At 45.2% G+C, this 26,101-nt stretch overlaps 1 protein-coding gene across 7 annotated transcripts in view; it reads left to right on the top strand.

Moving 5' to 3' along the window:
* Positions 1-26,101, top strand: part of LOC119160815 (endoplasmic reticulum transmembrane helix translocase) — a 520,848-nt gene that overhangs the window by 230,163 nt on the left and 264,584 nt on the right. For all 7 annotated transcript variants that reach the window (XM_075881403.1, XM_037413063.2, XM_075881402.1 and 4 more), the window contains 2 exons: positions 18,659-18,728; positions 21,941-22,047. In XM_075881403.1, coding sequence (XP_075737518.1) covers positions 18,659-18,728; positions 21,941-22,047 — 177 coding nt within the window. The remainder of the gene's footprint in view (positions 1-18,658; positions 18,729-21,940; positions 22,048-26,101) is intronic.

The raw sequence follows: 26,101 nt of genomic DNA, 5'->3' as shown, positions 1-26,101 counted from the left end.
GGCCCCACAATAAAAGAAATATGTAGCTCCAACTCCCTGGCGGAGGGCGAGCTTCCCAACTGCAAATCTGTCAGCATGCTGGCGCAGGGATAAGCGACACCTTTGCCGTGCATGTTTCGTACCCCGAACCACAGCGCCTACATGAAGCACGCTCCTTGAGTTTTCTCAATTTCGTAGATGGCATTTTTCTTGATGCACACTAACACAAAGTACTCGTAAAATTATGTGGAACGCTGACGAAGCTGACAAGCTTCCGTCGCAATGGCCTACACTACCCTCTCCCCCGTGTTAGCTGGCAGTGCCTTCGACTGTAACGCCATGTTTTGGCCTAGCAGAGATGTCGCGGAAGGCGGCACCTTTATGCGAGAGAAACTGTCACACCGGTCCCGTTAATTCGGGAGGCAATCGCCGGGCTAATTCCAAGGGCCGAAGTATCGGCCCCCCGAACCGCACCACGAAAGCATGGACAATTTAGAAGTGGTCCTTTTTGGCGCGCCAGCGGACGCCGGCTGTGGCCCAAAGAACAAGTCAGAGCCGAGAGTTGTTAAACAAACAAATTATATTCTCAATAATGGCAGATCGAAAACAATACACGAAAATGCACACTCCACAATAGTTGCATACAATATGTCACCAATCAAACCAATCAAAGAACGTACTACACAGTACAATCAGCCACTCTCGAAACAACGGACACAGACAACAATACGCACTACAATGCAGTCGCATGCATTGAACAACCAAGACACTTAAAGACTAAAGAGTTCGAAAATTATTCAGTCCAAAGTCCTTGGAACAAAGTCTGAATGATACTGTTCCAAGAATCACTCACTCAAAGTCCAGCGCTGTCGTTCCGCTGCCCTCGAAGTTCCTCTTCAAGGAAACCTCGCCGAAGTTTCTCTTCCAGGAAACCTCACGTCTTCAATAGGCCACTCTCCCAGCTTCAAACTTCTTCGCCGGAAACACGTCGGCTTCCCACACACAGCTGTTGCCGCGCGTCTTCGCTCGATACGGTTAACACACACTCTTGCCGGTAGCTCGAGTTGTCACCCCTCAGGTGGAAATCATCTTCTTCTCCCGCTTTGTCTCTACCGACAAAACCTTCGCCGACTACACGGCGGAATCCCTTCGCGCTCTGGCGCTAACTTCCGTCTTCTCCTGCTCTCTCGTCTCCGCTGCTCGGTTAAATACCTTCCGTGCGCGATTCCAGAAGGTTCTCGTCATTTCGTCGGCGCGATATGCAGCGAAGGCTGGGGAGGGGGCGAGACGGTTGGAATGCCCTCCGCGATGGATGACTCAACCCGGCGTGACCACGCCTCTTTCGTTCTAGAACTTTCGCGGGCTATCTCGGCCGCCGATGTGGGGTGAGGAGGTTCGTCGGCGAAGCCACGCTTCCAAGGGGAGAGCGCGCGCCCGGGGAGCCTTGGATGTTTGTTTTCTTTTTTTTCTTTTGACCTCCTGGCGTCTCTTCCGCGCGTTATCGCAAGAATTTTGCGGCGCGCCCATTTTTAGCGCTCGTTCTGTGACACTGCCCCCCACTTTCAGAATATTATCTCATAATATTCCAAACCACACAAACGAGCGCGAACAGTCCCCACACTCTAAAAGACTGTAACCTAATCCGTCGCTCATGCCACGTCACACTAGCAATAGATCACTCAATACAATTGTACACTGTAATTCAATCTCAAAACACATGAAATATAACCACAGGTACATGACTACAACACTTCATCACACATTCCAAACAATACAAACGTACAAAGTTCTCTCATTACCACAATTATACAACACTATACATCACATCACAGCACAGACACTTCGACACTTGTGACACAGGATAACACAACATTAACACAACATATGGCACTCAGCACTGCCAAACACAATTCGATTCCACCTCAGCACCTATCCTGTGTATTTCGAGCTGCGCTTGCGTCCTTTCTTGCAGTGCTCGCTCGATCTCTTCGTGTTTTTTCCTGGTTCTTTTTCGGCGAGCCTTTTCCAACGACGGGGTCTGAGGCGGCGCCTCAGCCATCGTTGTCACTTCTGACACTGTTAACGGGTGATAACGCTCAACCGATCCTGTCACCCGCTTGTTCATGTCACGACATTGGGCCGGGCTGGCCGACTCCGTCACTTTTACACTGTCTGTCGGTTGAGGTCGTGCCGACGTACGTCCAGCTGCCCAGCGCGTGAACTCATTCAACACGATCGTCTTCTCATTCGCTGTCTCTTGCGCCGCGGCTTCACCTTGGGCTCTAGTGAGATCCGTCACGGGATGCTCCTCCACTGTATCTCGCGGTCGCTGGGTTGGCGAGGGCTCTATCTTAGGGTCTTCTCCCAAACATTCCGGATCATTCGGTCCTCGCGCCCCGGCGATGTTTCCGATGACAAGGTCGTAAAGGGGGGTCGTCATACATAGAGCGGCAACATTCCCGCTGAAGTACGGAGTTTTCACCTCAATCTCTGCTTCGGGAAGCATCCGAACCGTACGGTAAATTAGGCAAACCGGCTTCGTTTTGCCTGTTAACTCGCTTTCTCGTACCAAATTTCTCCGCACGATAACCGTGGAGCTACCGGTGTCTCTTAGAACTGTAATCTTCTTGCCTGCAACCTTTCCAGGCAGCGTTGGCATTCTCTTCGTAACACCGGTTGGCTGTTTTGACTTTACAGCTCCCACAATAGGAATTTTCTCCCCATTCTTCAACTCTACAAATCCGTCGGTGACGGCATTCATCGGATTTCGGTGCTGCTAGCACACAGGATACCTGGTGAGTTTGACTCGCTCCGTTTCGACATGCGTCTGCTTTGTGCCCAGTCTGACCGCACTTAAAACATTTTACTGCCGTAGGGCTCGTAAAGATCGTTCGACAGTTTTTCGCGCGATGACCCACTCGGTTGCACAAAAAACATCGCGGAATGCTCTCTGGTGCACGCTTCTTTTCTTCGGGAGCCAATTTCTTCGAATCATCGAGACAATCCTTCTTGACCTTAGCCAAATTAGTTCCACCTTGCGCTTCCAAGAATTGATCAGCTAATTCAAGCATGTCCTCAAGTGACTCAGCCTTCCTCTCTTTCAAGTACAGCGACAGGCTTGGGTGGCAACTAGTAAGAAATTGTTCTCTAATTAGGAGCTCTCTAAGTTCATCGTACTCCTGCGCTGTCCCTGAAAGTTCAATCCATCTGTCGAAATAATGGCTAAGTCGGGCGGCGTACTGTGTAGCCGTCTCACCATCAGCTGGCTTTCCTGTCCGAAATCTGTCCCGGAATCCTTCTACAGTAAATCTAAATCGCTTCAGCAAAGCAGCTTTCACCTTTGCATAGTTGGCTGCATCGGTCGGCGTCAGCCTACCGTACACACTGAGCGCTTCACCACTCAAGCAAGTACTCAAAGCAGTCGCCCATTGATGTTCCGGCCAATTCTGGCTCTTCGCAATCGTCTCGAATCGGTGAAGGTACGCGTCAAGGTCGTCCTTCCTTTCATCAAACGCCACGAGCAGCTTGCTTGGGTGCAAGCGGAAGCCATGATCTTCCCGTTCGCTGCTTTCAACTCTAGGTTGGACGGGAGTTTCACTTCGCTGTTGCAACCGGAGCCGCTCGAGTTCCATCTCGTGCTGCCGCTGCCGTTCCCTTTCAGCCATCTCCGCTTCTCTTTCTTCTTTCAGCTGTCGCTCCTTTGCTTCTCTTTCTTCTCTCGCCCTCTCTGCGGCCAGCTTTTCTCTCTCCAGCTCCAACTTCAATTGTTGCTCTCTTTCATCCTTCGCCCTCTCAGCTGCCAACCTCTCTCGTTCCAACTCAGCTGCTTTTTCTTCCTTGGCTCTCTCAGCTGCCAACCTCTCTCTCTCCACCGCCTCTTTCTCCTTCTGGCTTACCCATTTCCGTAGTTCGGCGCCAGAAAGACCCATCTTCTCACCAAGAGCGACTAACTTTTCGAGATCCATGGTGTCTCGCAACTCGCAAGTAAAACCTTGCCGCGTGCAAAAAGTATCTGCCTAAATCAGTCTATCGGAACACTCCCCTGCACTTGTTAACGAGAACACTGCACAACACACAAAATCGTTCCGATAGCACTATCAACACTTGAGGCTCTTTCTCACTACCTGGGACACACTGTGCACCAAAAGGTCCTGTGTCGCGGACGCCAGATTAATTGTCACACCGGTCCCGTTAATTCGGGAGGCAATCGCCGGGCTAATTCCAAGGGCCGAAGTATCGGCCCCCCGAACCGCACCACGAAAGCGTGGACAATTTAGAAGTGGTCCTTTTTGGCGCGCCAGCGGACGCCGGCTGTGGCCCAAAGAACAAGTCAGAGCCGAGAGTTGTTAAACAAACAAATTATATTCTCAATAATGGCATATCGAAAACAATGCACGAAAATGCACACTCCACAATAGTTGCATACAATATGTCACCAATCAAACCAATCAAAGAACGTACTACACAGTACAATCAGCCACTCTCGAAACAACGGACACAGACAACAATACGCACTATAATGCAGTCGCATGCATTGAACAACCAAGACACTTAAAGACTAAAGAGATAGAAGACCTGTTTAGTCCAAAGTTCTTGGAACAAAAGTCTGAATGATACTCTTCCGAGAACTCACTCAAAGTCCAGCGTTGTTGTCGTTCCGCTGCCCTCGAAGTTCCTCTTCCAGGAAACCTCACGTCTTCAATAGGCCACTCTCCAAGCTTCAAACTTCTTCGCCGGAAACACGTCGGCTTCCCACACGCAGCTGTTGCCGCGCGTCTTCGCTCGATACGGTTAACACACACTCTTGCCGGTAGCTCGAGTCGTCATCCCTCAGGTGGACATCATCTTCTTCTCCCGCTTTGTCTCTACCGACAAAACCTTCGCCGACTACACGGCGGAATCCCTTCGCGCTCTGGCGCTAACTTCCGTCTTCTCCTGCTCTCTCGTCTCCGCTGCTCGGTTAAATACCTTCCGTGCGCGATTCCAGAAGGTTCTCGTCATTTCGTCGGCGCGATATGCAGCGAAGGCTGGGGAGGGGGCGAGACGGTTGGAATGCCCTCCGCGATGGATGACTCAACCCGGCGTGACCACGCCTCTTTCGTTCTAGAACTTTCGCGGGCTATCTCGGCCGCCGATGTGGGGTGAGGAGGTTCGTCGGCGAAGCCACGCTTCCAAGGGGAGAGCGCGCGCCCGGGGAGCCTTGGATGTTTGTTTTTTTTTTTTCTTTTGACCTCCTGGCGTCTCTTCCGCGCGTTATCGCAAAAATTTTGCGGCGCGCCCATTTTTAGCGCTCATTCTGTGACAGAAACACAGCTCACTTTTCACACCTTTTTATTCTAGCCTTCCTAACTGAGCCATCACCCCACTAGGGTTGCCCGTTCGAAAAGACAAGGTTGCCTGAAAACTGGGAAAACTAACAAAAAAAGTAGCCATCTTCAACTAAAGGCAATGAAAATAAACAAGAGTAGCCACACGTGTGTGAAAACATCTACAACAATTTTATTTAAATGACTATATGGTGAAGCCTTGTGCTGAAGATGTAAATCAGTAAAGCATGAAATTTCCGACTGAAACAATAAGTAAGCAAGATAGCTGACTGAAGCAATCATTTCATGCACAATGACTACAGTAGACTCTCATTAAACGAAAATCTCTGAAACCGATTGGCTGCTTCAATGCAACAGGTACTTCTAACATGACTGGTTTTATACTGTGGACACTGAGGCTCTGTTCATACCTCAGTAAATAAAACTCCTTTTAAACAAAGCATATTTTCTTGTTTCTTTCCTGTTATGTTTAATGAGAGTCTTTCTTTCTTTCTTTATTTTACCCTCAGGGCTTTACAGCATTGTAGAGGGGAGGGGCAAAAAGCAAAACATACACCTAATAAGTCAGCCAACGCACAAAAACTACAAAAGATTCAATAATAAGAAAACGAGCAAAAGCGAAACGGGCAAAAGTGAAACGGACAAAAAGCAAAACATACACATAATAAGCCAGTGCATCTTTTGGGATCATCGTGCATCTTTTGGGACTTTTTTTTTTAAGGGGGGGCGCGGCAAGTAAAGTGCCGATTTTGGTCAAAATATGCGATTTTCTGATTTATTTTTTTTCGTAATCTTCAGACCTTCAACTTCCTTGTTCTAAAATATTACAGCGAAACGTGCGCTACAAATCCCGCAAATAGTGTTTTTGCCGAGGCTAGTCGCCGAAAAGTGCGAAAAAAAAGCCCCTGAAACGGTGTTGTTCACGCCGCACAAACGCGCCAAGTTGACCGTGGGCCGCCATTTTGGTAGCTTTGGAAAGAGGAGAAAGCCGGCTTCCCGATGGTCGCGGTCTCGTATTTCGCCGAGTGAAAATAAAAGCGCGAGGAGCAAGTAAAAAAACGAAAACGAAGAACGGCAATTGGCTGCGCGGGTCACGTGGTAGCAGGCGCGACCTCTTACTGGTCAAAGCTGCGCCGCGCACCTTGGCAACCTTGGAAGCGCGAGCGCATCTGCGGCCGCCGTGTCGAGAATCATCCGGCGTGCGCTTCGTTTTTTGCCAGTTTGCTGTTTTTGTGATAGTTCGCGTGCTTTTTTTACCAAGCTTTGTTTACATCGGTGGTCTCTTCTGAGTGCTTGCTCATACTGCGGTGCTATGTTGCCGCAAAAAAAGTTTCGGAGCGTCCACAAGTACGGCAAGCGTCGGAAAGCTTGGAACAAAGGGCAGACGACTGCGGCTGCCGTCCCAGTCGCAGTTCCGGACGGAGCATGCTCTTCAAGCGTCACGGAGCCTCTACTCAGACCCTTCGCTGATTGTTGTGAGGCCGAGAGTGTGGAAGGTGCCACATCGTCGTATGTCAGACCGCCGGATGCCGTCGACCGTGATGGACGCTCTCGCGAACCCGATTGCGGTGGCACCGCGTCGGCAGCCGTTGCAACTCCGGGCGTGCGCGCGTCGAACATTCTATCGCGAGTTTCGGCCCAGATTCCGAGCAGTGAAGAAATCGCGCAGCGGGCGCAGACAAGGCGGGATGTTTTGGATGCCGTAGCATCGAAGTCCGCTTCAAAGCGGAAGCTCGAGCTTCTGAACGAAGGCTGCGACGAAAATGACGGCGGTAAGGACTCCACATTCTTCATTGTAAATAAGAAGATGCTGAACGGTCTGCTTTCGTCAGTAAAGTGCAACAAGTGCGACGAAGGGTCGATACGCCTCCAGACTACGCACTGCCTTGGACTCGCGGCGAGGATGGAACTTTTTTGTGACAATTGTGGCAGAGTGAACAGTGCGTGGTCGTCCCCGAGGTGCTCCGGGCAACAAAAAACGAACCCCTTTGAGGTAAACGTGCGTGTTTTGAGGGCTGTGCAGTCAGTTGGCAGAAAACAATCTGCCATAAATGACATTTTTTCTGCGATGGACATTTCGCATCGAGCACTGCACCACAAGTCCTACCAGAGACTGCAAAGGAAGTACAGCCACCCTGCCACCACATCAGCTGCCACCCGCATTGAAGCAGAAAGTGCACAGAAGGTGCATGACATTTACAAGGACCTAGGAGGAGTGCCAGGCAACATTGACGTCATTTACGACGGCACGTGGATGACGAGGGGGCACAGAAGTCATATTGGCGTGGGCTGTGTAATCGAGCTGTACACAGGCTTGGTCTTGGACCACTGTGTCCTGTCCAACTACTGCCAAGGCTGTGCTGTTGGCCCCAAGCCTGGTGACGACAACTATGAGGAGTGGCTTGAGAAACACAAGCCACAGTGCCAAAAGAACACCGATGCTAATGCAGGCCAAATGGAAGTAGAAGCAGCTAGGATCATGTTTGAAAGATCGTTTACCAAGTACAAGCTTCGATACATCAATGTGCTCTGCGACGGTGACAGCCGTACGTACCTTGCCCTCACGCAAGACAAGGTGTATGGCTACATGGTGATTAAGAAACAGGAGTGTGTGAACCATGTGAAAAAAAGAATGGGCACTTCCTTGCGCAACCTTCTTGATGAGCACAAATCCAAAGGCCGAGGACTGAGCATGGGTGGCAAAGGCCGGCTGACGCAGGGCCTGATAAAGAAGTTGACGAATTATTATGGCTGGGCCATTAAGAGCCACCCCAACGATGTTCCTGGCATGGAGAGGGCCATCATGGCCACTTATTACCATGTAACATCCACAGACCAGGATCCACACCACAACCTGTGCCCAAGTGGGACTGACTCCTGGTGCCTGCACAATCAGGCATTGGCCAAGGGAGAGCCGCTGCCGCCTCACAAACATAAACTGCCCCCTCACGTGCGAGTGGCACTGCTGCCAATCTACAAGCGCCTCTCGAACAAAGAGCTCCTTGAAAGGTGTGCGCAGGGAAAAACCCAGAACGCTGTGGAGAGTATGAACAGCCTCATTTGGTCACTCCAGTCCAAGAGCCAGTTCGCCTCCCTTCGAAGTGTGGAAAGTGCAGTTGCAGATGCAGTCTGCCGTTTCAATGGTGGATGCAAGAGTGCGCTGCAAGAGATCACTGCTCAACTGGGCTTCAATCCAGGAGACTGCTCTTTGCGGCGAGCAGCCGAAAAGGATGCCAAAAGGGTAAAGAGGGCTCAAAAGGCGCATTGTTCCACGACAAAGAAGCGCAAAACTGGGTTGCGCTCTACAGAGGCCAAGGCCACAGCATCTCAGGATTACTGCCCAGGAGGATTCTGAGTGTTTTAGGCATGTTGTGAACTTCCAAACAAGAGTGAACTTTCAAAGTCAGTTTTCTCAACTCTTGATTTTCGCCTATGTGCCTTCGCTAGAACATCCGTCATTTTCTAACAAAGACTGATAGAGTCGTTCCGTTTTTTGCACTAGGCTCAGGAGGCCTTTAGCAGTGCAATAAAGCTTTATCTCTCTTCTTACTCATCATTTAAAATTTTTAGAACACATTTTATAATTACTGCGATGTGTGCGCAAAACAACATTCATGTTTTGGAAATTTTATTTATGGTTACAAGAACTAGAAAAATCAACTAATAGCTTCTTTGCACAAGTTGATGCTTTGGGAACATAATAATATGAAAAAATAATTTCATTTAGCAATAATTATCTCTTTAAGTGTGAAGAGCATTAATTAGTATAATTATGCTTGTAACTCAAAAAGTACAAGAGGTATTTGAAAACGGTTTTCATATTTGGAATCCTCACAATCATCCACATACACACACCAAATTTCATCACAAACAGTACATTAATAAAAAAATTAGTTTTACTTGCCACGTCCCCCCTTAAAGGGAAGGCTGAGTATGAGTGTTGTGTCAGCAGTAAAAATTAATATGGCTTGACAGTGCGAAAATATCACAATTACGGGACTAAGATAGAAGAATGTAGCAAGCACAATGTAGCAAAACCTGGCAACCCTGCTCGACTCCATGCTGTGAGGTGTACAGCTTGCTTCCTCCCTACACTTATCGCGAAATACATTTAATGTGGACAATTTTAAATTGCTCCACCATTAGTGGTGGTACAAGCCCAACAATCCTGCTGTAAAGTACAAATGAAGTTGATTCAGCGACATCTGGTACAAAAAATGCACGTTTTTGGTTAGAGCTGTGCTTCCTGAGTGCTAAAAAATCAACACAACCCCGAGTGCAATCCTATTGTGCAACTTTCAGCTCCCATAACGGTATTTCATGGGCTTTCACTTACTCTGCTTCATTGCTCATTGCGTTCCACAACACTGCAATTGCAAAGTCAGACGGGGTCAAACCGCCCGTATTAGATCGCTGAGATCTGGGCATGCGCATTTGCTTGGACTTCGGTCGGTTGGCCAGAAGCCATAAGCTGATAGTCATAATAAGGCTGCAGCATCTTGGGCTCTACGAAAAAAAGAAAGGTCGCACAAATGTGCTCATTGCAGCAGACTATTACTAGTGGTTGAAAACTTTTCTTTTGGCTTCCCTTTTATTGGTATCTCTCAGTAAACTGTGAAAAGAAAAAGCACACTCTCACTAGCCTCAGTCTCCTCAATCATTAGCCTAGCTAGAGTGTACTAGAATATGGGGTAGTGTGTTCAGGGAGGAGCCGTGGCTGGTGCATTTGGTATCGACAGCCGGGAGATAGCGCAATCTTAGCATGGGCTGTCTCCTCACGCTTTGCCTTTTATGCACTTTTGTGCTTCGATATTAGTAATAGCAGGGGTTTAACATCCCAAACCCACCATACGATTATGAGACGCCGTAGAGGAGTGCTCCGGAAATTCGACCACCTGGGGTGCTTTAACATGCACCTAAATCTAGGTACACGCATCTCAGTATTTGCGCCTCCGCCAAAAATGCAGCCGCCACGGCGGAGATTCGATCCCGTGATATGCGATTGCATACATAATTGCTGACACGTCGGAGAAAAGCTTTCTGATGGGTTTGTTTGTACTGCATTCAAAGCAAAGCGATATGTCAAAGCTGCAACACACGGTTTAAATGCAACTATTAACAAACAACGGCGAAGCAGTCATCCCTGAGGAAACTGCCTGCAGTTTTGAAAGCTGGGTTGGTGAATGAATAAAAAATTAGGAAGATTGAGGTATCAAAGGAGCATCTGTAAACCCGAAAGTTTCTTGTTATATTACTGGTATATCGAGTAGTATTCTGCACACTGCGACAGCTTCGACTTCCTTTGTTACGTGTGCGGCACTGTTCTTGTCGATAGTTCCATCATGCAATTTTAATTATGTTGCTAAGGTGACAAAACTGCCATTTGATTGAGAGGCACGCGGTAGCTGAAGACTAGGGAATAATATTGACAATCTTGGGTCTTTAAACGATTACGTGCCCGCCGAAATACTGCTGCTGTGGCCGGGATATTGCACTGTACAGTCAAAAGAAAACATCACTTGGCACCACTGTCAGACTGTAAGAAGCAACCCTTTATTTACGAGTGCGCATACTGCAGTGAGCAGTAACACCGATCAAATTGGACGCCATTCCATGGAATTACCAGTTCACGATCACTTTATCACGGTGGCACCTTTATGACGACTGATTTTCGCGTGCAGCTTTTTTTTTTTTCTTTTTCAATTCGTCTTTCGAAACTGGTTGATACCCTTCATGAAAAAATGAAGTCGTGACAGCATGTAAATTACCGCTCTCTTTGACAGGAGATGCGGTGCGATCGAGCTCATATAAATTCAAGGTAAACAAAGCTTGAGTAAGCATTGTAGCGAAGCTGCAGTCCCTGTCGTATTCGCCACCTCGGGTTCGTTCGTAGTCAGCAGGAAGGTCCATCGATGAACCTGAATCAGTGGCCTCACCGTCAACACAAGGTGCTGCAGTTTTCATGGAGATGGTAGATTCGACGGCCGAGTTCTTCCACTTTCTCGGAGGTCTTGGATGCGGCGCTTTCTTCGATAACTAGCTTGGAGCGTTAGGCAGTAACATCGGCACAGCGTTCGGCTTCAGCTCTGGTCTCCTACGTAGTACGCGAACTTCTTCGCCGTTTATAACATGCACATAGTCTCCGAGAACACATGAAGGCTCGAAGTGTAGCTCACATACAGAGTAGCTTTCGTTCAAGGTCCTATTCTTTCAATGTAAATTCTGTTCCCAAACCTTCTTCCGTGCTTCGTCTTTGGATGCAGCGAAAAGCGACGGCTGCTCACTTTTTTTTCAATGGTATACCCTGTTTCTCACTTAGGTGCACAGCAGTGTCGTTGCCGCCGATGACTCGACATGGCCTCACTGTCGTGTGGCCAGCAAAAACATTGCCAGAAAAACTTTCGTTAAGCGGGCGTGAACACAAGCAACAGGTCACTGAACAGCACCCGAGAAGGCAGAGCGGCACGGAGCTGACGATTCTGCCAGCCCATGCTATGGCAGTGCCGCCTTGAGAACCGTTTTTTTGTCCACGTGCGCCGCTTCACGCGATGCATGGCGAGAGAGGGTGCCTGAACACACTACCCCATACTGTAGTACACTATAGCCTAGCACAGTCCAACAGCCTGCGAAAGACTGTGATGAGTAAGAATGATGGACTTGATAGCACTAAAGGGCCAGTAAACCACTCCGAGGTCCAAAAATTGTTGTGAAAAAAAATATGCACTCCTTTATTATGTGAACATGCTGCTGCAAAAATTTTGCGAATGTGTGCTATATTAAGGAACGTACAGGGATTAGAACATCCGTTTCATCAGTTTAAAATTTTTGCACGGGCGCTCACCACCCTTCTCCGCAAAGGAGTAGCTTGTCGTCATCACTCCGCCCACTTTGGCAACGTGCCATGATGTCAGCAATACATCGTCAGCGCGAAGCCATCAACCGAGCAAGGCATGCCCCCCATGAGCATGTGTCGTAGTGGCACGGGGAGAAAACTCAGTTCGAGGAGCCCGCGCCCCTAGCAGTAAAGTAGCAAGGCGCCTCTTTATCTTGGAGGCCTTCGTTCTGGCAATACTGCTTCTCCTGGTAGTCTCGGACTCTACAAAATGGCAGAGGGCAGCACAGGAAAATAAAAATGCGGACTGCGCGGCCGAAACTGCATTATCGTAGGGCAAAGGTATCGTTTCGTAGGGCAAAGGACCAATCGACAGGCTGAGTGGTACGCTAAGTTACCCACGGGCAAGCTTTCATCACTGTGCATGTACGGAGAGGACTGATAGGCCAAAAGAAAGAGGTGCGAAATTGTTTTTTCAAAATGGAGAGTCTGCACGGGGCACAGCAATGTAATATTCAGAAAATGTGATCGCCACGATCTGTATCAGTTGGCAAGCTTGTTTGTTGGGTGTAAAAAAAAAAAAAGTTGGAACCTGCTTACTGGTTCTTTAAGGCGCAAATAGAAAAAAAGACTTAAAGAGCTGCCCTGAGCTTCAGAACTTCGATTCTAGAGAAACAATGCAATAAGTGAACCAACCATCTTTTGTTTTGTTCAATGAAATTTACCTTGAACTACACACGTGTTCCTTGAAAAGAAATGCTACTCGAAGACACTTCTTTTTTAATATTCATCCTAGAGCAATGAAACTTAAGCTGTTTATGGAACTTTTTATGCTGATTTAAAATATATAACTAGTTTTTTGGCAAGTTGCTTTAGCTCTGCGAAATGACAAAGGAAAAACCTCAACCTTTGTGCCCCCTCTCTTTTCATCCCTGAACTTCCACAACTTTTTCATTCCATTCATAGTTTATAATGTTTGAAATAAAGTGTAGAATGCAAATAACTAATTAGGAAGCACATACATAATATGTAATAGGCGTGAAAAATAATAGACGTACAAAGTCGATAATTCACCTATCCTAGTAAAAGTTTACATGAAATTTTTCTATTATACAATAAAATATTGAAATTTAAACTAAATAATTGCATTCGCCATACTTGGGAAAAAATTTGGGCGAAATTTCATGCAGATTTGAAGTGCCCGAAAAAGGAGGGGCACATTGAAAAAAATGGCAAAATTTGTGTTTTGAGAAAAACTAGGTTAAAATTGAGTTTTTATTTATGAAAGATATAATTAAATCTCATGAAATTTGCACTCCAAAAAGAACAATCTTTCTTGTAGTGGCCGCTGCGACTAAAATACGCCAGCCCCATGAGTTTGTCCCTCGGCTTTTTCGAGCAGACTCCTCACAGACATTTCGCTCACAGACAGGGCCATGAAATGCTGGCCAAACTTCCGCTCCATCTGGCAGAGCCTTGTGCCAACTGCAAGCTAGGAAGAAGTTCGACAGGACTATGAAATCCAAACTAAGTCCAGTGTCATGCCATTTTGTGGCCATGTTTGTGCCACATACCGTTGAACATAATAGCAATGTCGTCCCTGCTAAGTTCTCTCACTGCGAGCTCTTTCAACCTCGCAAGATTGGTGCTGATGTTATTCATTGCCGCATCACGAACTTTCCGGCTGACGGGTGCGAATTACTTTTGATGCATTGGTTTTTGCAAGCCAACAGCTGCTGCAAATCGGGCCAGTTGCTCATAGCCTATTCCTACAGAGTGCACCGCACAACGGCTTTCACTTTCGAGCAATGCATTTTTCATTCATAACGGAGATAATTACACGAGAAAATCATTGTTCAGCTGCGCTGCTCGACAAGACATGGACCCCACAAATAGGCTTCACAGCACATGCAGGTGCGCAGCGGCCAATGGCAGTCTCCGATTCGTACCACGTGATATGCCAGTCATGGCGCTCGAAAAACGCGCAGTAGCGTGCTTATTTTTATTATTTCTTGCGACGCATCAGCGAGGGAAACTGTTGTTGCTTGAAGAGTGAGGCTCGACTCTTCGACTAGTGTCATCAACAATGGGGAGTGGCGGCTAATTATCGGCGGGAAGGTGCTCGAAGACTGCACACTTTGGACCTCTTAACAGGCACCTTGTGCTCTTTAGATATAATTTTAAAACATTTCCAGTTAAGTCTCGACCTGTTTTTTTTTGTTGTTTCATAACAGTAGAGGTACTAATCTTATCAAAACAGACAGAAATAAAAAATCTGTCATTTTGAAAAAAAACTCGCGTTTTTCGACCCGCATCTCCTCTTATGGCCCTACACTCGCCATGTATTTTAGGTGAAGTTTATGTACTTGTTCTCCGTTACCATAAGAGCTACAGTAATTATTTTACTATCAATATGATCATGTCATTAGTTTTTTCACTGAAGCAGATTTAGCACTGAAAATTCTGACGCTAGTTTTTTGTAAATTTTTTACTTCAGGTAATTATCGCTCAGTAACAGCTATTAGATGTCGTGTTGAAAAATGCTCTGTCTCGCGCAACAATAATTCTGCTTCAGCATATTGCCTATTATGTTATCTAAATACTGGTCGAAATCTATGCTTCTAGATACTGTGGTTGCCAAGATAAAAGAACTCAAGGGGGGAGGCTACCATTAGACACCAACTTTCTTGTTTATGAAGATATCTCAATGCAATTTTCAGGATAGACTAATAGCAAAAGCATTATAATTACTACAAAATTTCATGAAGTTATGTTCACTGGTTTTGCAGTTACGGCAATATGTCAGAATAGTGCTCATGGTTCTCTTATTCCAGGCCTGGAGAACTTTCAAAAGATGCTGGAACTGTGAAATTAACAATAATGATTCTCAGATCGATACTTCAGGGGGTAACAGAGCTCTTTTAATTTTCTTACTGAAAAGTTTTAGCAGAACATCAAATTTATTGTTGGTAATTGAGATATTATTAATCAAGTTTTGAGGAGGTATCAAAAATAATAGACACGATATATTAAAAAAATGGTCTTGTCTCCCCCCTAGAAATTTGTTCACGTGCATAATAAAGACTTGTGAAAATAGGATGAGTGGTTCCCCAGATATGACTGGAACAAGCAGCCTCACTAGTCAAAAACGTAGTTTTGAGAAAACGACATTTGAAAGCTTTGGGCACATATCCAAATCTAAAACAACCCTGCAGCATAACTGGAGGTGTCCTTTGGCACTCTCTTTGCCGCCTTTTCATTTTCTCCAAGGAGCTCCTAACATTTTTCAAGCGCAGTGAATCTTTCTCAGCTGTAACGTTGAATGGCCAGGTCGCGCTCCATTGATCGTGCTCCATTGCCTGAAATTGCTGCTCCGTTGCTGGCATACCGCCGAGTTGTCTCCGAGAAGTAGCGTGCTGTTGATCCGCCACCTCTTTCTCTTCTTACGTCAGAAAATGAGTTCGCAAGTGCACAGTTGACGCGATCGCACTCTCGGAGGCCGGTGAAAGCGAGGATGTGGAAGCCCCTGTCTATGAGCACGAGACACCAGGCGCACTTGCAACTTCAAATTTTTGCACCGGTGACGCAGGAGTCTCGTGTCTAGGTGCGTCGATGCAACCACACTCTTGCGTACATGAAGAAGTGCTCCACATGTACTGTCGGTGCGATCACCGTCGGCGCGCGTGCGAGCAAAGAGCCTCTCCATACGGACAACCTTCATAGATCGCTTTTTTGCACTGAACACTTGTTGCGTTTTTATTTTTGTTGGACGCATCGTGGGCGAATGCAACAATGGTCTCGTAAGGACAGTTGAAAAATATCTTGTGAAAATGTTTGAAAAACGTTTCGTAAAAACAGTTGAAACGTGGAGAGTATGCGAACAGCTGTGACGATAGACGATAGCGAGTGGAACACTAAGAAAAACCCATGGACGGAGGAGCAGCAGATGACAGAGAGCTGCATTATGTGCAACAGTACTACGAAATCGCGCGCAGCAGCCAATCGCAGTCGCAGGGTTTCTCTCGTTTTTAAGAAGTGTGCGTATCGCCCAATCCCGGCGGCGCGTCTTTGCAGCGGGAAGCTTCAAAGCTCTTGCGAGCCCTCCAGTCATAAGCAGCTTGCTCTTCTCCTGCTCTTCCACCTTCGGCGCGGGTGGAAAGAAGGGGCAAGAATTCACAAACAAAACAACACCAAAATGGCGGAGCCCCAACAAGCAGTCGAGAAACTGCGATTGCGCCAAGTTGACCATTTTGAGTGCTCCCGTGTCGCTCGAGGGCTGTGGCGGCTTGATGTAAACTTTATTTCAAACAGTTTCGTGATGAGTTAGATGTTGAATGACATGTGCTGCCCGCATATGTGGTTTCCCGAAATTCCACTTTTTCGCGATTTTTTCGTTTTTAAAGGCCGCGTCCTTACTCAAGTACAAACAAAGCATGTTTGGAGATATCGTTTAAGGTAAAAGTGTGAATTATTTCAAAAGTACAACGAGATAACAGTAAATCAACGGGCCCGTAATAAGAATCAGCCAGATACTCATCCCCAATACAATTTTTTCTGTTTGTGTTGAAACGTCTGGCTTGGCGAGCCTCCTCTGTCGCCTGTTGTGCACTCCTGTCAGCAATGTACTGTCGATGCAGCTCAAGGGTGCGTAGGCCCTGCTCTGTGCAGTGCCGTGGCAAAATTTCAAAAGACTTCAGCACATTCACACGGGCTTATTGCCATCATTAAAAGTGAGCACAGCATTAGGAGAGCATAAATATTTTCGGTGTTTGGTGCCCAAGGAAAACTTTTTTAGGAGCGTGCTCTTGCACGACAATTGGATGACTCGGTAGATTTTTAAAGTTTTCTATGGAAGCATTTGGCAAAAAATTTTGGATGAGCTTTTTCGGGGTAATTTGGCTTAGCAGCCTCAACAACAAATGCTGGAAGCTATTCATAATGAACGAATGGTTCACCTATCAACTGTGCTTTGTTGAATTTAGACCAAGTTTCAGCATCTCTTTCGGGCAAGCTCAATGGATAGATTGGTATACTTCGATGCCATATGAAAATATTTATTGGTGCCTCAAGGGTCCCAAGGGACATTTCAGGAAACCTTATCGAAGGCCTTTTAAAATCTAAGAATAGAGCGTCGGTTGGAAAAATATGTTACACGAACAGTTTTTCGCATGTCCCTCAAGCAGGCTTTATTTCTTTTAATGGACGAACGATAATGGTTTCGGTGCTTGGCAATGGTGACACCCCAAAGACGTCCCCAGCTAGATAAAGATTTCTTGACAGAAAGCTTGATGTTTCTGCTTTCCTTCTTTTTTGACAGTTCTGGGCGCATTCTTTTCTGAATGAGCAAATGCACTCCAGCTTCGGAAACTGTAACCTCTCCATACGAGTATGATGCTTGAATTGCAAAGAATCCCTTGCTACATAAGAATAGGGGCATGGCAGGCTGCTGCACAAGCTCTGGAATATGTCATTTTTAGAGAAAAAAAAAATCCCACCGAGACAGACGACTGATTATGGTTCAGAAAAAGCTGCAGACTTTAAATAATGCTAAAAGAAAAAAGTCAATTTTGTCAATATTATTGCTTTCGCTGACCCCTTATTTTTTTAAAGGCCCTTTAAAAGTTCTTGAAGTTTTCTCTTGGAAACCTGTATGAACACTGGCAACTGAGCACTCATTGGAGCAAGCAAATGCATTTACCTTATTTTAACAAAAAGAAATGAAAGAACTAAATGGCTTCGAAATGGCTTCTTAAAATGATGACATCGGCGACAAGCTACTGCTCCCACGAATTGTCCAATTGAGTATCATGTCGGTGTGTTCACTTTGTACATTTCTAAAGAATTTTGCTCATCTTGAAGTCACAACTTGTTGAGGATGACGTGTTTGAATTAGATTTACAGGCATTTGTATTGGTTTGGCTAGCGTTTGGACAAATTTCACTGATGACCGAATTAGTTTTAGTGTTACTCTAATTAATGTAACTGGAACGTTGATTAGTCTGTGTGTGATTAATCTGTGTGCTGATTAGTCTGTGTGGTGCCAAATAGACCAAGACTAATTTGGCAGGCATTTAGATTAAATTGACTGACAAAACCTGTAGTGCAGCTGTTACGACTCTATCAAGAATATACGAAATTGGGACTTGTCTGAATCAACCAGTGAGGCAAAGAACACTTTGGCTCAATTCTTAAAGGCGTATCTGGCAGAAAACTTGCACTAATATTATTCAGCTTCAAACACCTTACACAAACCCTTTGTTTATTAGGTAAACCAAATTTAATGTAGAAAGAAGAAACCAACTTATTCAAATAAATTTTCTCGCAAACAACACCCATAAAGCATTCTGGAACAAAATTTTTTTACTACATAATATTTTAACAGTTCCCTGTTTACAGTGCAGTGTATCAGCACAAGTTTTTTCAAACACAAGATGATTACCAAAATGGCTGGGACGTTAAATGTGAAATGACCCATGTGTGGTCACTGCTGTGTAGGTGACCGTGCTTATCCTTTTTCCAGGTCTACAGGAACCGGAAGTGGAGGCCAATTTTAAGCTGTGATCTTATTCCTGGGGACATTGTGTCCATAGGTGAGTTTATGTTCAGTGCAGTTGCACGCTTAGTGTTTCCACTTCACAGCAGAGGACTCAACTTGTTCATTGGGCCTTGCTGCAGGGCCACATGTACAGGAACACTTCTGGCTTGCCCTTTTGGGTAACTTGGGTTTTGTTGCATTGGGATTGGTTAGCTGATGGCATCTGTGCTTTGAAATATGTAATTTGTTTGAAGAGCTTGTGCAGGGACTACTTGGAACATAGTAAATGACAAAGGCAGTACCGCAGAAACAGTGCGCTTCGTCCATGTCGTTCGTGTTGGCAGTATTTTTAACTTTGCGACAAAATGCGACAAAACTCGGTGTAATTTTTCTCACTTTAGAGGCCAGAAAAACTCTGCGCGAGGCCAAAGGAAAAAATCAATTCGAGAAGGATTTTCCCGTCATGCGATAGTAGACCACATATTCTGCTTCATGGCCCTAGTTACATTGGCTACACTGCCTGCTCTAGCTCTCAAACCACGTGATCTAAAGAACTAGCTGCAAATTCAACATGGCGGCAAAGGTGCCGGCGTTATCATGAACTACCCGTGCTGCACGGTAAAGCTCACGGCCTTGACAAAGACGCGTTTGAGAGCCTGGTTTTGATTACGATTGCTGAGAACACCGGAAGTAGAAGAAGGTGCAGCATAGCAGCAGCGAGTCTGCATGGCTTAACGTGTCTCGCTTTTTCACTGCCGGCTGAATCAGTCGCTGCTGGTGCCAGTGCATCCGCTTGTGTCGTTTCTGCTGGCGTACCTTCCGAAACAACATCTGTAAAGGCATAAACTGTTTCTTTTCAGTGCTTTGCATGCATAACTTTGCATGCAAAACAGGCAAAATGGAATGAATTCTCGAGTGGTGATGTAGGTGGCGGTGGTGGCATGTAGGAGGGGCAATACAAATGAGAATATTTCTGGCGGGCGTGGACGTAGTTTCTTGGCCGCTCAGGCGTTTTCACATGAGTTCTCTCTTGTGAATTTCCCAGGACTGATCTTTTCGTGTCGACTTCACGGCACGGTTTTTCGGCCCCTTAAGCGGCGAAGTGAGTGAACTTCCGATGAGTTTGGCCGCTTTCGATCCCTTTGATGCCCAGTGTGAATGAGCTGCGCCAGCAGCATGAGTGAGGAAATCGCGGCTCTTTGTTGAGATGTGCTGAAGGCAGGAAAGTTCAAAAGAACATAATGGACTTTCTTTCAGCACGAAGTAGCTGCAAATAAAGTTTTTGTTATCTGCTTTAATTTGTTTTTGGTTCATACGAGTTCAGGATGATATGAATTTTTGCGTGCTCCCTTCGAATTCGTATTATCGAGATTCTACTGTTTTTTGCACACATTAGAAACTAGTGCCCCACAGCGGGGCAGTGCCTGAGACTACATGCGCTCGAGCTTTGGTGACGCTGAATGCGCTGTTTTCAAATAGGGGGACCCGCAGGTGGGGAAGAATGAAACGATGGGGATGCTTTGAGTGTTCCCTCCCACAGAAAAAAAAAAAAAAGGCATTCCTGGCTTAAGCAGCCTCACCACCTAGCGAGTGGGGGGACGAACAATAATCCTCGCCGAGTGCCAGTCGGGGTATTGTGCACTTCCGTAAATGTTCTCTGATGCCAACAATATTTGCTTGACCTTTGCAATGTGCCGAGGGGATCCCCCTAACTACGTCAAACCACAGAAAAGGTCAATTGAACCTGAATACTCGGACGAGCATGCACCCTTACTTTAAAACCAAATTGAAATATCTTATAGGCAACACTTGTAATTAATAATCGGTCAGAAATGCCCCCGCATGGGGGACTCTCAAACAACACAAAACATCTCCAGTTTCCAAATTTAATGTCAGGTGTCCATTAAGCTTTAGCATACTTCCCTACAAACTAATGTAAATGTCTCTTGTGAACTTGAGCACAGACATAAGTTTGTTTTACTAATTAAAATGTTGGTTTTCACAAAATATCAGTTTTAGTTTCAGGGAGGTCTACTGGTAGTTGCAAAAACCGGCACAACTCATGAACAAAACTACATAGAGACGCCATTTTCGCCGCAGCACTATTCTGAATGTTTGTAGATTCTTAAAATAATAAAAAGTGAAGTTCTCTGAAAAAAAAAAAAAGATCATTTTCAAGGGTGGCAACATACTTTGAGAGATACTTTTTATTTTATTTTTCCAGAAAGATGAAGCTGATGGTTATGTATGATGAGCACCTAGAAAAAGTAGATGACATGCAGATAGTTCATATTGTGACATGACATGAAAACATAACTGTGACATGCAATATTAATGTAGCTGCCACTTACACTAGTTCAGACTAATCCAGATAAAACTTTTGTCCATTTTTTTATTAAACAAAAAAAGAAAAAGGCAAGCAGCAATAAAGACAAGCAGTGGCATGAAGACTGCAGCTGAAAACGTCATAAGAACAAGACTTGGCAGAGGCCAGAAAAAGGCAAAAATTTGCACGTTCTTGTGCAAAAGTGAGAGGTTGTCTAGGCCATCCTGCTTCAACCAGGTCCCCCTCTGTTCACATGCTCTCTTGACCTGTCATTGCTTGACCTGTCATTGCTCACCCTACCTGAACAACACTTCTGTGATTAAGAAGAGCAAAACATACACTGCTGCAAAAACTGTAGAAGCAGAATATGTTTCCAATCTCGAGGAAGGGCATGTAAGTGTTGCCATCGACACAACTTTCATGTTAAGTTGCTGCAAGTGCAGCGATTGCCCGTGTCGTTTTGTGCTGCAGTTTGTCAGAATTATTTATTAACAAGCCCATTCAGCAACATTAATTTACTTTGCTTTGAAGTGGTAGCCAATAAACAGCACAAAGGTAGCTTCATTTGTCGTAGCAGCTGTGTCTCTGTATGGCAGTATTTTGTAGAGTTGTACGAAGTTTTATCCTTAAAGAGCTAGCTCTTAACCTATATTCAAGTGATGGGCCCATCTCTCTAAGACCAAGCCAGGCCCGTGGTTTGAAAAGTGGGCCCTTTCAATGCTCTCGATCCTCGATTACTATGGCCGCGGAGGGCACTAATTATAGCACCACCAGGGTAAGGCACGCCACCACTGTGAATGAGATCCGAACAGGTCTCGTGCAAAAGTTTTTTTTGTTTGTGTATGTGGAGATTGCTTATGAGAGTCATCATTTGGTGGCACAACTTAGCGTAAATTATCTAACAAGAGTTCATAAGTGCTTTGTTTTCATCAACGCTGCAGGCCGGTCCCAAAACGAGAATCTTGTTCCATGTGATATGCTGCTTCTGCGTGGCCCATGCATTGTGGATGAATCCATGCTTACTGGAGAGTCAGTACCACAAATGAAGGTGAGCTGCTTCAGTTCATTCTGGGCTTTTGCCAAGAGAAGCGGCTATAATGGCCCAGTTTATGGTGAAACAACAAGCCCACATTGGTGCCCCTTGTCGACTTTATTGCTAGAATAAAGCCTTGCATGTTTCATGCAAACCTTTTAAATCTGTGGATTGTGCTTTCAGATAAATTAATAAATTTTATTTATGTAACCACAAAGTTTATGCGATGCGAGTGCCCAATCTTTTAAGCACTTTTAGAGGGCTATACTGCTTGCGGTGGACAATTGATGTTGAAAAAAATTGACATTTACTTTTTCATGGTGGTTCTTGAGCTGTTGGGTGTCAGAATGCTTTGATCTTTGAAAATACTTTGTCAGGGCCTTAAAGCTCTTTGAAAAGTTGAGAAGATTTAAATTTTAATTATTTTCTGCAAAACCTGCTATAGACCTAGATATATATATTATAAAAAACACAAAATCTCTGTATTAAGTTCTCTCACTGTGCTTAATTTTATTATACCCTAATTTGTATCATATAATGAATGAGGTTTTGGATGTATTTCTGGTGTTTAATTCCCTCTTTAGCAAGTGAACGCTATGAGTGGGCATATGTCCACTCCAAGGGAAACAGAATACGAACATACAAACGAGACGGCCCTCACAATATTATACTCAAGTATCTAACGTACCATACGGTATGTGAGGCAATGGTCCAAACTTCTGGAGCTGTCCACTACGACGTTTCTCGTAATCGGTTCGTGGTTCCGGCACTTAACACCCTAGATATTAATTATGGAGGGTGCTGTGCAGTTGCTGACCAATAAATTCCGATATGGCGGGGACTGTCCAGAAAGCAGAAATATTCAGTTTGCCAGTGCCTGTAAGCGGCCAGAAAAGTTAGCCACTCTGTTTCTTAATGTATGCACTTGGTTAATGCATACCTGCCAAGTCTCCCAGGTAATTCAGATTACCCTGGAGACTCCCGGATTTTGAACGTTTCTCCCGGTTGTACGGGTCATAGGAAAATTTTCCGGAAATACAGTTTTGCTCCGCGCGTCTAGAGCTTTGCCTGACCACTTGAGCAAAGTTGTCTGGCCTCGTAGTAAAAAGGATTCTTCTTTTTTTTTTTTTTCAACGATGGTAGCAAGGTTCAACTCGGTTCATTGTATGTTTTCAAGATGTGAAAACAGCGCCAGAACATGCCGCCTTTCAAGTACGAGCAGCGAAATCGCGCATGGCTGTGCAGTTAGCCATGCACATGGCTGCGCATGGCTACACAGAGACAAGAAGGGCCCTTCTTGTCTCTGTGTAGTTCTGTTATCACGCTATAACTATTGTCATGTCATACCAACTAGCCCAAGCTGCCACACTTCTAAGTTACACTAGAGGAGATTGTGGCGTACAAAAAACACACCTCGTCCTCATTTTACGCTGTTGTTTTCCAAAAATGCCGACTAGGACGTAGTTCGCATTTACCACGCGGGCTGTGTATTTTGCATTGCCGGTGCCGCAGTGCACATGAGAGAGAAAAAAAAAAAGGGAGCCAGCCCCTCGTCCAACAGGAGCGCTTGCTTGTCGTGGCTGGGCGAGCACGCGGTTGCAAACGGGCGCACGCACTGAGGAATGTGCGGCCCTCTTTGGGGCTGTTCTATTGTACGGACGCACCCACGCCCTTAGGCATGCCAACTTTAACCTTCTGAGTGGGGGGAGCCCATGGTCAACCCTTTACATTGACGTAATAGGGAGGGTCCTGGCGATTAGGGCGGAGGGGTAGGTGGGGTGGGGCGAGGCTGCGACAGACCTTTACTCTCCCTCACCTGTACCCGGAAGGGGAACTGGGTATGCTTATGCCCACACCTCACCCCACACTTTCTGTACCTTTATTTTTTTTTTATTTTTTTTTATTTATACAATACTGCAGGTATGGGCGGCCCAAGCAGGAGTGGTTTGTTTGTATATCAATGATGAAAACCAGTTTTAAACAAAAAAAAAAGAAATACAAATTGAGAGCAAGAAGAAATAAGCAATGAACAATCGAAGAAAACACCAGAGAACAGGAGAGGACTAATCAGTGCATATTTCAGACATATGGCACATAAGAAGATAAAAAAAAAAAAAAAACGAAGCAAGGCAGCAATGATCATAACAGTAGCGTAGCACAGATTTTACACAACTAGATATGGGAAACCAATCACAGGATAAAGGCACCGTTACAAATTTATTCTGTGAGCTGGTTAAACAACTGAAGAACATTATTTGATAAGAAGGTTTCAGATGGTAAGGCATTCCAATCACTTATGGTGCGCGGGTAAAAGGAATGTTTGAATTTGTTTGTGCGTGCAAAAATCGAGTTAAATTTAAAAGGGTGAAAGTTCCTGGTGGGTCTATGGGGCAAAAGGTTTAGATAAGGAGCGGGGTCGAGTGCAAGTTTACGGTTCCAAAGCTGATAAAGAAATTTTAGTCTTGTTATTTTACGGTGGCTCTGTAAGGTCACGATGTTGTTTGTTTGCATTAAAGAGGTAGGCGAGTCATGTCGGCGGTAACGATTATATATGAGCCGTACAGCCAGCCTCTGAATTTGTTCAAGTTTGTTAATGTCTTTTTTAGTGAACGGGTCCCAAACGATACACGCATATTCAAGACGAGGCCTGATTAGCGTGTTATATGCAAGAAGTTTAACATGGGAGGGGGATTTTTTTAGTTTGTGACGTAAGAGGCCGAGCTTACGCCGAGTTGATGCACAGATTTTGTCGATATGCATTGACCAGGTTAGATTATTTGTAAATGTTAAGCCGAGATATTTAAAGCTATTGGTTTGAGAAATTTCGACTCCCTTTACAGAGTAATTGAACATAAGAGGACATTTTTTATTAGTTATGCGCATGTACACTGTCGCACCAATTAGATATTAAATTCAGGCTGTCGTTTAGGGTAATTTGGTCATTAGTTGATTCAACAGCTCTGTACAGAAGACAGTCGTCCGCAAATAAACGAATAGCAACGCTTTCGTGCACACAAGAGGTTATGTCGTTTATATATACCAGAAATAATAAAGGCCCCAGGACACTTCCCTGAGGCACTCCGGAGTTAACTGATCCAAGATCTGAAACGTGACCACCGACATCAACAAATTGTTTTCTATGTTCAAGGTATGAGGCAATCCACTTTATTAGAAGATGCGGGACATTAAGTGTATTAAGTTTATAGAGAAGACCTGAATGCGAAACCCTGTCGAATGCTTTGCTTAGATTTAGGAATACTGCGTCAACTTGGCCGGACTTGTCGAGAACTGAAGAAAAGGTATGCACAATAGAAACGAGTTGAGTGGTAGTAGATAGGCCCTTACGGAAACCATGCTGGAAGGGTGTTAAAATATTGCGGGAATTTAAAAAGTCGACCAGATAGTTGGAAATAATATGCTCCATGAGTTTGCTGCATGAATTGAGAAGCGAAATAGGGCGATAGTTAGTAACGATGGCTCGATCGCCAGTTTTAAAAACAGGAACTGTACGTGCAATACGCCACTTGGCGGGGACAACACCTTCAGAAAAGGAAAGACGGAATATAACAAGTAGAAATTAGCTATGGATTCGGCATACCGATAGAGAAACATGTTTGGAATCTTATCAGGGCCTACAGAGGATTTCAATTTAAGATTAAGTAACATTGCAACTATTCCTTCATAACTGATAAAGTCAGAGTTTAGTCCGGTTGCATTACGTGTCTCTCCAATATCATTACAAGGCACTGAATCAGAATAAACGTATTGAAAGAAACATTTAAATTCATTCTCAATCAGCTGTTTATTGGTTATAGTTTGATTTCCTATTATTATGCTATTAATGTCGTCACGCCCTCTCGCATTTAGGTGACGCCAGAATTTTGAAGGATTAGTTTTAATAAAATTAGGCAAGGTGGTGGAATAGAAAAATTGCTTACTCGCACGAATTTTATCCACTAGTGTTTGGCGCAGGGTTCTGGATAACGAATTGTTTACCTTATGTTTTTTCAACCTTTTGATCTTGCGTACTGAATGAATGATATCGCGATTGATCCACGGGTTTGCGCGG

Source organism: Rhipicephalus microplus, chromosome X (genome assembly GCF_043290135.1).
Source record: "Rhipicephalus microplus isolate Deutch F79 chromosome X, USDA_Rmic, whole genome shotgun sequence".
NCBI classification, from domain to species: domain Eukaryota; kingdom Metazoa; phylum Arthropoda; class Arachnida; order Ixodida; family Ixodidae; genus Rhipicephalus; species Rhipicephalus microplus.
The sequence above is the reverse complement of the archived record's forward strand: the minus strand, read 5'-3'. Positions and strand labels throughout refer to the sequence as shown.